General features: G+C 38.1%; 1 protein-coding gene across 1 annotated transcript; it reads right to left on the bottom strand.

Moving 5' to 3' along the window:
• Positions 1-1,215: 1,215 nt before the first annotated feature.
• Positions 1,216-11,632, bottom strand: LOC124145045 (EF-hand domain-containing protein 1-like). Its single transcript, XM_046514698.2, has 11 exons — positions 11,461-11,632; positions 9,535-9,756; positions 8,877-9,027; positions 8,244-8,380; positions 7,171-7,398; positions 5,563-5,904; positions 4,769-4,909; positions 4,186-4,480; positions 3,223-3,313; positions 2,799-2,991; positions 1,216-2,046 (listed from the first exon to the last, which is right to left on the bottom strand). Exons 1-11 carry the CDS (start codon positions 11,506-11,508, stop codon positions 1,969-1,971), a joined length of 1,926 nt encoding a protein of 641 aa, XP_046370654.1. The 5' UTR covers positions 11,509-11,632; the 3' UTR covers positions 1,216-1,968.
• Between the last annotated feature and the right edge of the window lie 2,603 nt (positions 11,633-14,235).

The following is a 14,235-nucleotide window of genomic DNA, read 5'->3' as shown; positions in this document are numbered from 1 at the left end:
CGATAGCATGGTTCTGCCCATCCTAACATACGGCTCCGAACTTTGGGGATACGAAGTCGTGGATCAAATTGAGAGAGTTCAGACTAAGTATATAAAAAGAATTCTGTATCTGCCTCTGAGTGCTTGTAATGATGCTGTTCTAGGAGAAAGTGGTCGACTTTAAAAATTAATTACTTTACAGATCAGTGTTGGGTCAATACATTCCATTTCAATTTTCATGATATTTTTAGGTTATGGGTCAATTTCACATGAGACATACTAGAATTGTATTACTCCATGGCGCCTTATATTGGATTTAGTGATCATATTGGATTTTTAGGGGTGGCCCCAAATTTGAAAATATTTGGAATGTCATTACCTACAACTGTGCCAAGTTTCATGCTTTTATCACAAAGTGCACAACTGACCCCATATCTGTCATGAAATGGCTCCACTAATTACGATGACATGCATCAACCAAGTCAGCGAGCCTGACCACCCGATCCCGTTAGTCGCCTCTTGCAATATGCATAGTCGCCTTTTACAGCAAGCATGGGTTACTGAAGACCTATTCTACCCTGGATCTTCACGGTAATCTGGATATCTGTGAGACAAAACGGTAATTATTGATATCCCTTTAATATTTGCATGATAGGTACTATAATTATGGCAGAGAATAGAAAATTGTAATCAAATTACTATTCTTTAATCCTTTTGATAACCGTTTCATTGCAGTGTCATAATTTGTATGGTGTCTTTCGGTGGCAATGAGCCCAAAGTGGTGTGTTTGTAGCGAAACTCCTGATGATTCTCGTCTTTACTTGATATCATAAACTATATAGATACTCCTTCAGTGTAATTCATGCATCATGTGAACTACAGCCATCAACAGGTAACGTATACAGGTTACGTATACAGGTGCCTCAAACTCTTTGAAATATATTTTAGAATTGTGGATGAAAATCTGATAACTTATTGTGTCCTAATGTTGATGGCAGTTCTGTGATGCAGATGTTTTCCCCTGGTTGGTGAAACCATCAAAACCACATGCGCCAAATGACCAAAGATAATAGTGGACAAATCTGGCATCTAAAATCAGCGGAGCCTGGCATCCCAAAGGGACACAACTCTGTTCACCAAAATGCAGGTTCTTAGACAACTGTGCCACATGTGCACCTCAGTTTGAGAAAGAGAGTGATGAGGTGGCTGTTATAGAATTGTTTCACAAAACAGAGATTGAATGTATATAAATGTTTTATTCCAGCAACATTGCTACATGTATATCACAGAATGTACTTGTGTTGCAATAAGCAGACATATGTTGACATGCATAGGTGTACAAGTAAAAGTCAGGATAAAATAACAATACAACAACAGTTTCTTTGACTTTCTCCAGAGCCAACAACGGAAACATCTAAAATAAAACTGGCATTTGTATCAGCAGTTTCAACTTGTTGTATAAAATACTTGTGAAATTCACTTGTTAGAGTTTGAGTATCAAACTGTGATGAATGTTTCCTAGTTTATGTAAAATGAGCAATAAGTCTTAAAATCAGTAAAAAAAATGACAAAACACAAACATCCGAGGAAAACGAGAAAATCATGATAGAGGCTGGATACTTCATTTGCTATGTATATATGACACATGTCTCATATAACACCAGTCTTGGGTTGAATGTCAGGCTTAAAACATGACACAAGTCTTGTGTTGAATGTCATGCTTAAAACATGACACCAGTCTTGTGTTGAATGTCAAGCTTAAAACATGACATCAGTCTTGTGTTGAATGTCATGCTTAAAACAGTCTTATGTTCATCACCATGACGTACAAGTTATGTTAAATGTGAGGTTGAAAATGTTTTGCAAAACACATTAGATACTGACAAGTTTCACATTTCAATATCGATATAGTCAGAATAACATCTGTACAGTAGAAGTCTTTCCCTGGTATTTACAGTTTCAAACAATATACACTAGGACTATGGTGATTTATGAGCTCTCGACAAATCGGCGGAAATCCTCCAGGCTGATTCTGCCCTGGCCATCAACAGTACACTGGCTGACAAGCTGAAAACAAACAAAGCACATCTCTCATAACATGTTAACACTATGGACTGCAACAGATATAACTTGAACATGTAATAATGCAAAATATCCAGACAACACGGATCAGATAATATATTTCAATGTCTTGTTTATTTTACTTTCCCCACAATCCAAAGCCAGTCTAGTGCTATCCCCATCCTTTCTCTGTAAAAGTATGAAAGTTTCAGTCTCAGCACTAAGATCGCCTTGTGGTGTTTCATGAAAATTTTGAAAACGTCTCAAGTGCTTTTTAGTCATCATTACATATGCAGAAAATGAGACACATGACTGTTCAATAACAACAAATCCACTAAAGCAGATGATTACAAGCAGATATTATATCCAGACACGAATCTGTGGACTAGGGCTGGGACAAGTCCAAATTTACTAACCGCGTATCCAACCCCCTGGGTACCCACTGCAGGTCTCAAGAGTTTGGAACAAAATGTCTAATTGGGAATTTTACCACAGCCCTGGCCAAAACTATTTAGATACATGTTTCAAACGATCAGATCATGCGTACAAAGAAGTTTACTGAAGCGTTATCTTTACTCAAACATATGCAAGTCAAAAGGAATGTGTGCATCATCCGAAAGAAATGTGAACAATAGCGACTTGTAGTGTAACCACTGAGCTATAGCGAGTTTTTGTCATTAAACAATATACTCAAGATCCACCTGACCCAAATACCCAAGTTACCCGTCCCAGGCCTACTGCGGACTGTCCACACTTACTGCTTCAATGACATCATCATCAACTGGGAGTTGTAGCCTGCGACAGAGATCTCGCATGTTGTTACAGTCGATGTAGCCAGTGCGGTCGGTGTCGTATCTCAGGAACATCTCATCAACACGGCTTTTGTCAGTGATTGCAATCTTCTTCAACTGCGCGCGAACCTGTCGGACAAGATTCTCAAGGTCGCCTTCCCTGTGACGAGATGAAACCGTTATTACATATTTTCCTTCAGTCGCAAGAGCATCTTGGTAGAAATAGAACGTCACCCATGCTATTAATTCATACAAATGAACATTCTAGTATTAAACAATTAACCATTTATAGATAAGCAGTTCAAAATGTATTAGTCATCAAAGACAAAAGAGGTGGGACATTATGAGATGGACAAAAGGATTTCAGATTATTATTTTTTCAAATACTTACGATCTCTTCACTTTCATGAGTCCTCCCTTGATGACCTCTTTCTGCGCCTGTGATCTGCCCAGTGCATCACACAGAGACTGAATGGTTTTCTCTGAAATAGCAAACACTCACATCAAACCCAAGAATGTCATTTTCATGGAAAAAGATGAGACTATTGTAATCAGTAACAAGCACAACCCCAAGAACAGTTCATCCAAACATCCTCTTCTTTTTGAAGATGTGATAAATTCATATAGTGATGATGAAATATGTGAAAACCATTAATGAACAAGGCAAAATGTGAGCAGGGCTCATTAATAACCCCAACTTCAACTGAAAAGAATCCGTGTAGTAGTTTTTGAGTTTTAGGTCGCACAAATGTTTATGTAAAATGATTCTAAGCAAAAAAAATGAAAAATAGCTGGGTTTTTTCTGAAAATCCAAATATTGGAAGCAAATTTCACAGTGCACCTCTCCTATTAGTATACAAATTTGCACCAAATTTGAAAAGAATCTATGCTATAGTTTCAAGCCCAAAGGTCGCACACAAAAATGTCCTCAAAATGACCGACAGACAGATGGAATTCCTTGGTATAACTATATACCCCTGTCATTTGAGGATGAGAGTTTGATAATCACAGCAGCTTAGGAATCACATTGGAGTGAGCAGCTTTCATCTCTTCCACAGCACACACGGACCCAATACTGGGATGCATATGTATTCGTAACATTGATTAATTTGGACTTTTTATAGGTGATCTGGTATTCATAAAGTAAAAGCACAACACTATGACTCATTCAGATGTGCATCCCTCTTTCTTTAAAAGCTATATCTGCTCTTGCAAAGGTCCAATGACAGAGTAAATAAGCAAATCTGTACAATAAATGCACCACTGTGCCCAACCAAAGCCCATTCTTTGTCAGCTCTGAAATACTCACAGGAATCAACCAATCCATTAAAGACCTGACACCACAGAGACATACCTGGGAACTGGCTGCTGTGTTCCTGCATGTAGTGAAGAACGTAGGCATCGGCACCGACGATGATGAACCTGTGTTTGAAGACTTCAATAACTGCTCCAATGTGGAAGTCCTGAGGTCCATAGAATTCAGGTTTGTCTGGAGTAGTTCCTGGCTTGGCCACTCGTGTCCGTTCCAAGAACTTGCCACCAATGATTCCAGAGTTTCGGACAGGAGATTCATAGATGGTCATCATGTCATCAGCCAGACGGTAAGCCAAGATGAACCGACGACCTTTGTCCTCTGGCCTGACGGAATCCTGGATTCATGCAAAAAGCAGAACATATAGTTGTATGCAGCTGAGGAATAACCAAGGTATACAGTACGACAGTCCAGCTCTTGAAATTCATTTCTGTCCTTACTTTTAAACAATAAATCATTATTGATGATTCAAATACTTCATTGAAATATATTGTACTTTATGTCCTTTGAGTTTCCTTTTCAACAGCTAATTTGCCTGTATACTAGCTGCTTCTTCCTAAATATTTCCTTACAGAAGACATATTTTATACTTATAATGGGACATTGTTATTCACAGCCTGCTTACCATGATGGCTTCAAATCTGAGGACTTTGTGGTCGTTCTCCAGCATCTTGATGAAGTCTTTCTTAGGTGGCTGAGGCACCAATGACAGACAGGACTGGAGGGAGTCTTCCATTGACCCAAAATTGTTGTATGGTGGAATCTCCTGTAATGAAAAAATATATTTTAGGCTCAACAAATCCTTTCTGGTTCTCAGGCATTGACTGTCTCATGTGTGAGGGAATCATCTGTCAAACTCCTGTCAAAAAATTGCCTTTGAAACCAGGACTGATTTGGAAAATGTTTCAATATTAAAGAGAACTTGGTATGTTTTCTGTCTACTAGCCTGAGAGTGCTTGAGAGTACATGTCAGCTTTAGTCACGGACTCCAATGCTCCACAAGGAGATAACTCACATCTTTACTTCTCTAATTCATGTGTTGTGACATGGAAGAGAAACGATAGTGTCTGGATGTATGTTACTTGATGATACAAAGAAAAATGTCAGTAGTGTGGCATATTACCGCTGAAATAGAGTATTCGAGTCTGGGTCATGCTTTGTGACCCTGGTAGTCAAGGTCATTTTGTCTAGACCCCTACTAGCCGGACTGTCTAGTAAGTTGAAGCGTTTTGGGCTCCAGGTATATGTATTGTGTCACATGTATACTACTCAAAAGAAGTTAGAGAACATCGATCTTTTCATAATACTTACCATAATGGTGACAGTCAATCTGTCCTGGCCATATAAAGAATATAATCATACGAAAGAATAATGTGTTCTTTAACTTCTTTTGAGTAGTATATTGTGGAAATTACTCACCATTTTAGGCAGATTCTTTGTCAGGCCCTTGATATCAACTGAGTTGAAATCTGTTAATCCAAAGTTGTGATAATAGAAAGCTTTTGTGAAGTTGTCACAGTCATATAAAATGAAGCGACGTCCATAGATTGATACGGTTTTGCCCATTGCAAAGTCCTTTGGTGTGAAATATTCCCTGACTTCGTGGTCTGACAGCTCCATGACAACTGCTGGGAAGGAGGAAGGAGCAGAGTAACGGTCCTTGGGGACCTTGTGACGACCAATCAGAACAGGGAATGGATCGCGGCCATCATTGGGGGAGTGCATTTCTCTTAATTCCAGAGTATCATCAACCAAGTAGTACTGAAATAAGGAGAGAAGGTATCAGAGTTGGGTCTAAGCTGCAGCGGATCAGTCTGAAGTGAGAGGAAAGATTATATCATAGATATCTCCCATTGGTGAAAACAATTCTGACAATCCAAGGGTCATAATCAGAGCGAATGTCAGATTCAAATCAATGATAGAAATTGGCAATAGCCTGTTAGACCAGACCAGGTTTGTTAATGTTGAGTGAGTGAGTTGGGTTTAACGCCGCTTTTAACATTATTCCAGTTATATCACAGCGTGTCAGCTTAATGTGGGAGGAAAGTCAAAAGTGATGTATGTCTCAGATGTTTACCACTTCGATGAAACCAATGAGTACAGATATGGTGTGGACAAACCTAGAAACATAATCATGCGAACCGGGATTCAAACCCACAATCATGAGTTTCTGACGTGCCCACGGGACGCAACTCTGCATAGTAAATCACATAGACAACTGGGCCACCTGTGCCCCCTTGTTAATGTTCAAGGTATCCTAAGGGCTAGAAGAATTTGAACATTTTGGGGGCATATTGCTATATGTTATTACTATTCTGGCTAGTCTACTTTTTCGGTTCATTTCTATCCCCTGCAAATCCATGCATATCCTGGCACAACTATGGATGCAACTGCACTCATATGTATAAGGACTCCTCTAGGAACAGATCCTTACATAACTGAACATTATTCTTATGTTCAATCATGATAACTTCAGAACCCTGTGTACCCTGGCTTTCAACCGCTCCTTTCAAGCTCCTGACCATTTCATATTCTGGGGCGGACCAGGTAGTTTGGTGACAGACAGAATATTTTTTTAAGTACTGTTTCAAGACAGTTATTTTCCCTCTGGAAAGAGTGCGGAAAGCTTTTTTGGAGCCACCACTACCTGGAAGGTACTTTTTTTGTTCACCCTGAGGCAAATAAAAAGAAATTGCCAGCACAATTTTAATTTTCTTTAAAAACATCCCAATATCAAATGATTCTGTCCCTAAAACACATTTACACACATAGGTCTTGTTTGATCTGAAAATATCACATAGTGTAATAACAGAATTAACTTGTATACTTCAGTACCAATTTGCTGACATATTTCTGGTGTTACGTGCTCACAGTAATGTCTTTGCATTTGGGGGAAAAAACCCATCAAAACTCATGTGCACCCCCTCTACACAGCTGTATTGTTCTTATAAAGCGTGCATTATACATAAGAAAATACAACACACAATGTGACCTGTTGCCATCATAACACTGATCCAAGGAACTCACATGTAGGATGAATGGCCTCATCTCTCCGAACATACTGTCCCTGTCATCCCAAGCGCAGTAGAACCTCAGGACTTTTCTGTCCAGCTCCAGGAACTGTCGAGTCTTGTCGAATGAGCTCGGGGCCTGGTATGTGCGCAGTGCCGCTGCTTGCTTTCTTCGTTCAATGTAGGGATCGGTTGGCATCCCCGTGGGGTCATTTACAACAATACCTTCGCTCTCCAGAAAGTCCTAGAGAATAACACAAAGGGGAGGATAATTCTCTTTCCTCTGTTTCTGTGAACATTTAAACCTCATTAATCCAACACCTATTAATCTGGAAGCCACCTCCTAGGCGATAGCTGCTGGGTATGCTGAAATCTGTTCAAAGGGACATTACTCCATACCAATGTTTCGTTAATCCAGACATTTGTTAGTCGGTCAGTTAAGAGGAACACTACCGTCCAGATAAACAGGTTTTCACTGTCATATCATTAACTGAGTATTCCACTGAAGCTATAAGGCTCAACTTTTTTAAAAACTTGGTTCACGAATCCGCCAAAACAAATGAAAAGCAGCTAGAGTTTTTATTCCACCAACCAGAAATAATGAAAATGATAAAAAAAACTCATTTACTGTCGCTCTCAAGATAAATAAACATTCAAAATACCTAAAACTAAAATATAAATATAAATACCTAAAACAATATACTAAAAACCTTTTGAAAATCTATCTAAAAAACACAATGAATTATGTGAATTATTACAGATCTGCATATATAATGGAAGGGAGGTAACTCTAAAACTTGTTTCTTTCCCTAGTCATCCTGCCCCCACTTTCTTTTTACCTACTTAAACATTTTGAGCAAATAAATAAAAAATAGGAAGAGCTATTTTATAATTCTGTCATGGGCAGTTATGAAAACTGTAAGCATTAGTCACCATGGTTTTGTGTTCGTCATTATTGTAATAACAAGTCTAGTTGATGTGTAATAAAAGGTGACATTGATTAATGATACAAATTTAAGTTTATTTCAAGACATTGATGCCTCAAAGGAAAATTCCAAAGGTCACAACACTTCCTGAATTGTAATGTACCTTTGTGAAGCCATCGCAGGTGACAACATGGAACACCTTGCCATAGAAGGTGATGTTCTGGCCCATGTTGATGTCCGTCCAGTGCCAGTGATCCCCCTGATCATTCTTCGGAAGACGCTGACGCTTGATCAACTTCCCTGTAAACCAAACATAATAATAATAATTTACAGAATTTCACAAATCAAAATAGAAACTTTGAAAATTTATATTTGGCATCCCAATAACCATATTTTTCCTAAAAAAAGTTACTTTATGCTTGTTTTTATTTCTATCACCAACCTAAAGGTGAGGTGTATTGGTTTAACGTCGCGTCAAAGATTATTGCACTTATATAGCAACGTGCATGCACATGTGTGTGTGGCTGAATGTACTAGTCAGGACTGATGCCGATTTATAGTGCTAGCCCACTGAGATACCATGCCGCAGTTTAACATGAATACCCCACTCAGACACAGTATACTGACTCCGAGCCGACCAGTCCTTGTTTTAGTCCCTTAATGCCGAGCGCCAGACAGGGTAACAACAAGTACCATCTTTTAACGTCTTTTGGTATGACGCGGCCGGGGCCAACCTAAAGGTTTGAGAGAGAAAAATCTGCACATCAACTTATGAAAAACAGAAGGCCATAGTAACCTTGAGGCATCCCACTGTTCTCCACGTGTGGCTCCACCACCGCGATGCTGTCATCCTCCAGGTAGTAGTAGATGTCCACGGGACGAACGCGGTAAAACTCATCAGGCGATTCATTCACTGTCTGCTTGAAGTAGCCATTGAACCGCAACACCTATAACGTAACAGCATGTTTAGCAATATATTCAAGTAGATATGTATTTTTGAAGAATACAAAATCATCAACAAACATTGTGTTTTACCAAAATATTTCAAAATAAATATACAAACAGTGATTTTTCGAGACACAAATGGTATAATAACATTTTCATGATTAGATCATATTGTGATGAGACAAGGATATAGACATGGTCACAAGTTTGTCAAAGTCTAGTGAAAACCTTAGGGGACAAGATATGTTCAAAACAAAATAGCTATTTCACATAAACCACTAGTCTGAAAGGACCAATGATGTTGTGTTTTGTTGTATATTCTGTATATTTCAAGTTCCCCATGGCTGGTTTGGGGAGAATAATTTTTGGGGATGAATATAAATTATTTTTGAAGATTCCATCAAGCTCTCAGCTTTGCTGGCATCAGGTCTGCAGTCAGTTACTTCACAAACTTGTTAACAGGTCTTCATTTCAACCATATCTAAAATAGGAAGTCCGCTTCCACAAACCTTTTTATCCCAAGCCACATGTCCAGGCACAAAATCTTCTGGAGGGGCTTGCTTTGCCTGACCATAGGTCAGCGTGGGATTGAAATTGGCAAGCTCATCCAACTCCGCCTCATTCAGCTGATTGTGCAAAATCGTCTCACCACCAATCCCAACTTCTGGACGCTTCTGGATGGCATAGCCATTCTTGTATCCCAGTGAGTGTGGTCTGTGATACTTGCCCCTCTGTAAAAGAAAAAAGTAATCACCTAATAACACATGCTCAGTTATTACTGAAAATAAAGAGATAGTTAGATTAACATTGCAACAAGTATGTTCTGTTGGACATTTAGGTGTTGCTGAACATCCATATACATTCCCTTCTATACCCATGCAGTATCAGAGTGCGAACTTATGTGTGGGTGATTTGGACATATTTTTTAAATAATTGTGATGCCACAATGATATGGAGTTAACTATTTCAGGCCAGTTTTTAAAAGATTTTATTGTTTTCATGACTTTTTTTCAAAAATGACTTGATAGGGAGGACTTTATTTGTTTAAACAGGTTACAAATCTAAATGAAATCTAGATTCCAATGCGTGCATGCCCCTTGTGTGAATGGCATGATTTGCCAAAATAGAATCTGGTATAAGAAAAAGTTGACTTAAAAGTAGTTTTAACAGTGTTTAAAAAAATTAAATATGAATGGTGGTAGGGCTGGGACGGGTAACTCGGGTACTCAGGTCGGGTGGGTACTGAGTAGGACCCGGGTACCCACAGGACTACCCTGGCCCGTGGTTAGTCACATGATTATATTGTTTAATGGCAAACATTATCTAGAAATCTATGGTTACACTATAAGTGACAAATGTTCGCATTTCTTTCCGACTATGCACACATTCCTTCAGACTTTATATGTTTGCATAAAGATAAAACTTCAGTCAAGTTCAGTGTATGCATGACCAGATCATTTTATACCTGTATCTAAATACATTTTGACAGGAGTATGTTTGTACCTATCTCTTGAGACCTACAGCGGGTACCCGGGTAGGGTCGGATAACAGGGGGGGGAGGGGGTACCCGGGTAGTAAATTTGGAATCGTCCCAGCCCTAAATTTTAGGGGCAGATCATTAGAAACTAAATTTAATTGGCTGGACTCTGTACAACAACATCAAGCATCTCTTGGTATATATCATAATGCAGAGCTTGGTGTGCTTGTTGCCATTAAGGGAAAATAATGGAAAAAAGACTCTGTTGGATGGTGTATTACAGTACAGTAATGTTCTTTACCAATGACAAATATATTTAAAATTTGACTCTACAGATTCCTATATTTGTATATTTGTGTAATGTCATTTCACAATTGATCAGTTATTTCTTTTATGACAGGGATGTTGAACAGACATCTTCTGGGGATAAGGCTGTATTTTCCCCACAAAGGTACCCTGGCCTACTTGCTATTATCAGCCAATTTTGGCACGAAAAGATAAATAAATCGAGATAATATGATAACACATCAGTTCAATATCACCTTAATAAATATATAAGTAATATTGGGTGTAATTAAACATATTCCACAGAAATAGTGTATTGGCTTGGTCTTCAGTGTCCCATGGTGTGGACAGATACAGACAGTACATGAATAATAGATAAAAAGTGGTGGAAACGCTGAAGCCTGGTCATGTTCTAGAGATCGATAGCACCAAACCTGGTAAAACGGAACTAGGCCTAAACAACAGAAGATAAAATTAAGACACAGCTGTCGATATTAACAATGAAATAGTACATTCCACCAGCTAAATGTTGACCAAAATGTGTCAGTGTGATTCTGTCTAAGTTTATCAGTTCTTATCAATATAGCAACTAGACCTAGACTAGGCTCTAGAGGCCGCTGGAGTGAAATAGTAGACAAACTTAGGTGCAAATGTATAACAAAGTGTAACTTACAGTTGGGTCATTAAAGCTGTTTCCGGGAAGAAATGGTAAACCTTCCATCTTCAAATCACTGCCTTCGAACTGGCAGATGGCAGACACACACTATGTTCTGAAGGTGTTTGGTTGTTGATATTCTAAGCCTGCGTCCTTGTTGCCCGGTGTTGCTAAGGTACCGAGTCTCGCTTACAATCTCGCGTGATTTGGCATTAGGATTTTCCGGTCTTTCTCGTTGGAGAGCACAAATACTACTTGATTACAACCCATTCTTCATGTTACGAACCCACATCGGCCTCATGCAAACATTTAAAGTATAAATTAATCAACGGCTATTATAAGCAATTCTCTCTTATTAGTAATCCGCGTGTTCGGCGTGATCAGTGGTTTTAAAGGGGTTTTTAAACTTTATGAGACTACTCAGGAGAAAGGGGACCTTTATTTACTACTGAGCTATTCCTGAGCAGAATAGTTTCAATTTTTCAGCTTTATTTCAAGTTTTAATTGTCTTTAGGTATGTGTCGCTGGTATTATGGAGTTCGGACCTGTCCATTACCAAGTGAGAGATGAGATTTACTGAATGTAGTCGAATCACCCCACCTTACCACAATTACTGTAGTCGAACTGACTGTAGACGAAATGAACTGTAATCAAAGGAAGACTGCACCGTTTGTAGACATGTTTGTTTACTGAATTACACACTCACTAATAATATCAAGAAGTCAATTATCTCTTGGTTCACAAGCAATCATTATTCCAAACTATGTGTATTATTGTAAGTGAAACAATATTTCGTGAAATATTTAAAAAACAAAACATTTATGAAAAGACACATAGTGAAAGTAATAAACAGACGAAGCAAAGCCCAAAGGTACTTAATACTATAAGGAATGAACCGGTGTGCCATCAAGGTAAAATGTCGTTAATGAACTGGGTTATGAAATAAAGACTTTGTCAACGTGGAACGTATTCATTTAAGATATTGTAAATATATTTTGAAAGTTAAACAAACTCCTCTTGGTTTCATGGTGACGGGTACGTAACCAGTGAATGTTTTTTTTGTAAAGTTAAGAATGGTATCATATTAGTATTCATTCGTTCTTTCGGAAACGAAACTATCAGGTATAATGGATAACGGCTAAGGTAAGGTCAAACTGTCCCTACCGATCAATCTGTTGAGGCAAAGTAAAGTCAAATCATCAAAAGACAGTACAATTTGTGTAAATTATTCTCTCAATGGAAGATTTTTTATTGTATTTACCTCTTAATGAGTGCGTTTGGCTTACTATAATTAGAAGCGCCAATCACCGACTCCATATTGAAACAGGTAGATGGTATAATATCAATAAGGAAGTTAGACTTTGTTCACTGTGTAAAATTAATGTTGGTAATGAATTACATTTTATATTACAATGCCGTAAAATGGATTATATAAGAAATATATATATCTTCCATCATATTACGGCAAATATTAAATACTGTAAACTTTACGTATTTCGCTTATGCCATGCTCTTATAAACCTCTTCCATTAAGATTAGCTATGTACATGCAATGTGGACTGCGTGTGCTCCACTCATTGTTGTTCCATTACTGTGTATTTAGCATCCAAAACTGGCTCCCACAGGAGATAGATCAAGCGATATCTACACTGTAGATATCGCTGCAATGAAATTATATCACAATGCTTTACAGACCATTGTGACGTCACTGGTTACAATGACGTCACAATCAAATGACATCACTAATGGCTCTGCTACTGAAGCTGTTTGCAGTACTTTTTACACTGAAGACACTGCTAATTACTGTCTACAAATTGAAAAAGTTGGAAGAATGATGTTGGATGATAAATAAAATCTCACCCTCGTGTCTTTTGATATCAAATATATCAACACTCGTTAATAAAAGTGACAAAAATCATCGACAAGCCTCGGAATTGTTCCACTTTTATCAACTCGTGTTGATATATTAGATATCAAAAGACACTCGGGTGAGATTCTCTATATATATTTTCTTTGTCAATGTCTCTGTGTCACGAGAGAAATAAATATTCATGAGAAATGAACATCTTCTTTTTCGACAAGTCTGGAGGTAATTTCGCACAATCATGCCAAAATAAATTCTGAATTAGTCTAACCGGTCTTAATTCGTGTTTATTGGATAACACAACCCAATTAACCCTAAATTGCTTGCTAGGCATTACTTAGAAGTTGAAGGATGACAAAGCAGACCTATACCCAAACGTCGCCTTTACAGTAATTTAAAAAGTTCTGTCTACTTTGCCAATTAACCCTAATATACTAATTAATCTGAATTGGTCCAATAGTCGTGAGAAGTACACTACAGATTAATTAGAATATTTATTATCAATAACGAAATGATACTACTACATGGCATAGGGGATGTCTTGGGTAACTCTTGTTATTGCCCAGTGTTCGCAATGTGTCTACTCGGAAATGGCTTGCGTGCGTGTCGATTGCTAATGTTATTGTTTATCGTATTTGAAAACACCAATTATCGTACCAGCAAGAGCCATCCATTTCTTAGAACTGAAATAAGATTAACGAAAAGCCCCAATGAAAGGATATTTAAATAAAAGTACTGGAATTGTGGTTTTAAAATTACGGCCAGAAAAAAAAGCTTCCGATATTTGGGGTACGAAAATTTATAAAGAAATTAGTTCATGTTTGAAGTAAAATTTTCAAGAAACTTTAGTTGTCGTAGCGGCTCAGAATCCATGACAACCATTGCTGGAAGTAACATTTTATTCAAAGGGCTTAACTATACCTCTTTAT

Source organism: Haliotis rufescens, unplaced genomic scaffold (genome assembly GCF_023055435.1).
Source record: "Haliotis rufescens isolate VD_foot unplaced genomic scaffold, xgHalRufe1.0.p SCAF_1, whole genome shotgun sequence".
Classification (NCBI taxonomy): domain Eukaryota; kingdom Metazoa; phylum Mollusca; class Gastropoda; order Lepetellida; family Haliotidae; genus Haliotis; species Haliotis rufescens.
This window is presented reverse-complemented; position numbering and strand designations above follow the sequence as displayed.

What these genes read in the sequence shown, in the direction of transcription:
- LOC124145045 (XM_046514698.2), bottom strand. Translation starts at nt 11,508, where the DNA reads ATGGAAGGTTTACCATTTCTTCCCGGAAACAGCTTTAATGACCCAACT. An exon ending in GAACAGTGGGATGCCTCAAG is followed by an intron (nt 8,381 to 8,876) that starts GTTACTATGGCC and finishes TTTGGTTTACAG; the next exon opens with GGAAGTTGATCAAGCGTCAG. An exon ending in TGAGGCCATTCATCCTACAT is followed by an intron (nt 5,905 to 7,170) that starts GTGAGTTCCTTG and finishes TCCTTATTTCAG; the next exon opens with TACTACTTGGTTGATGATAC.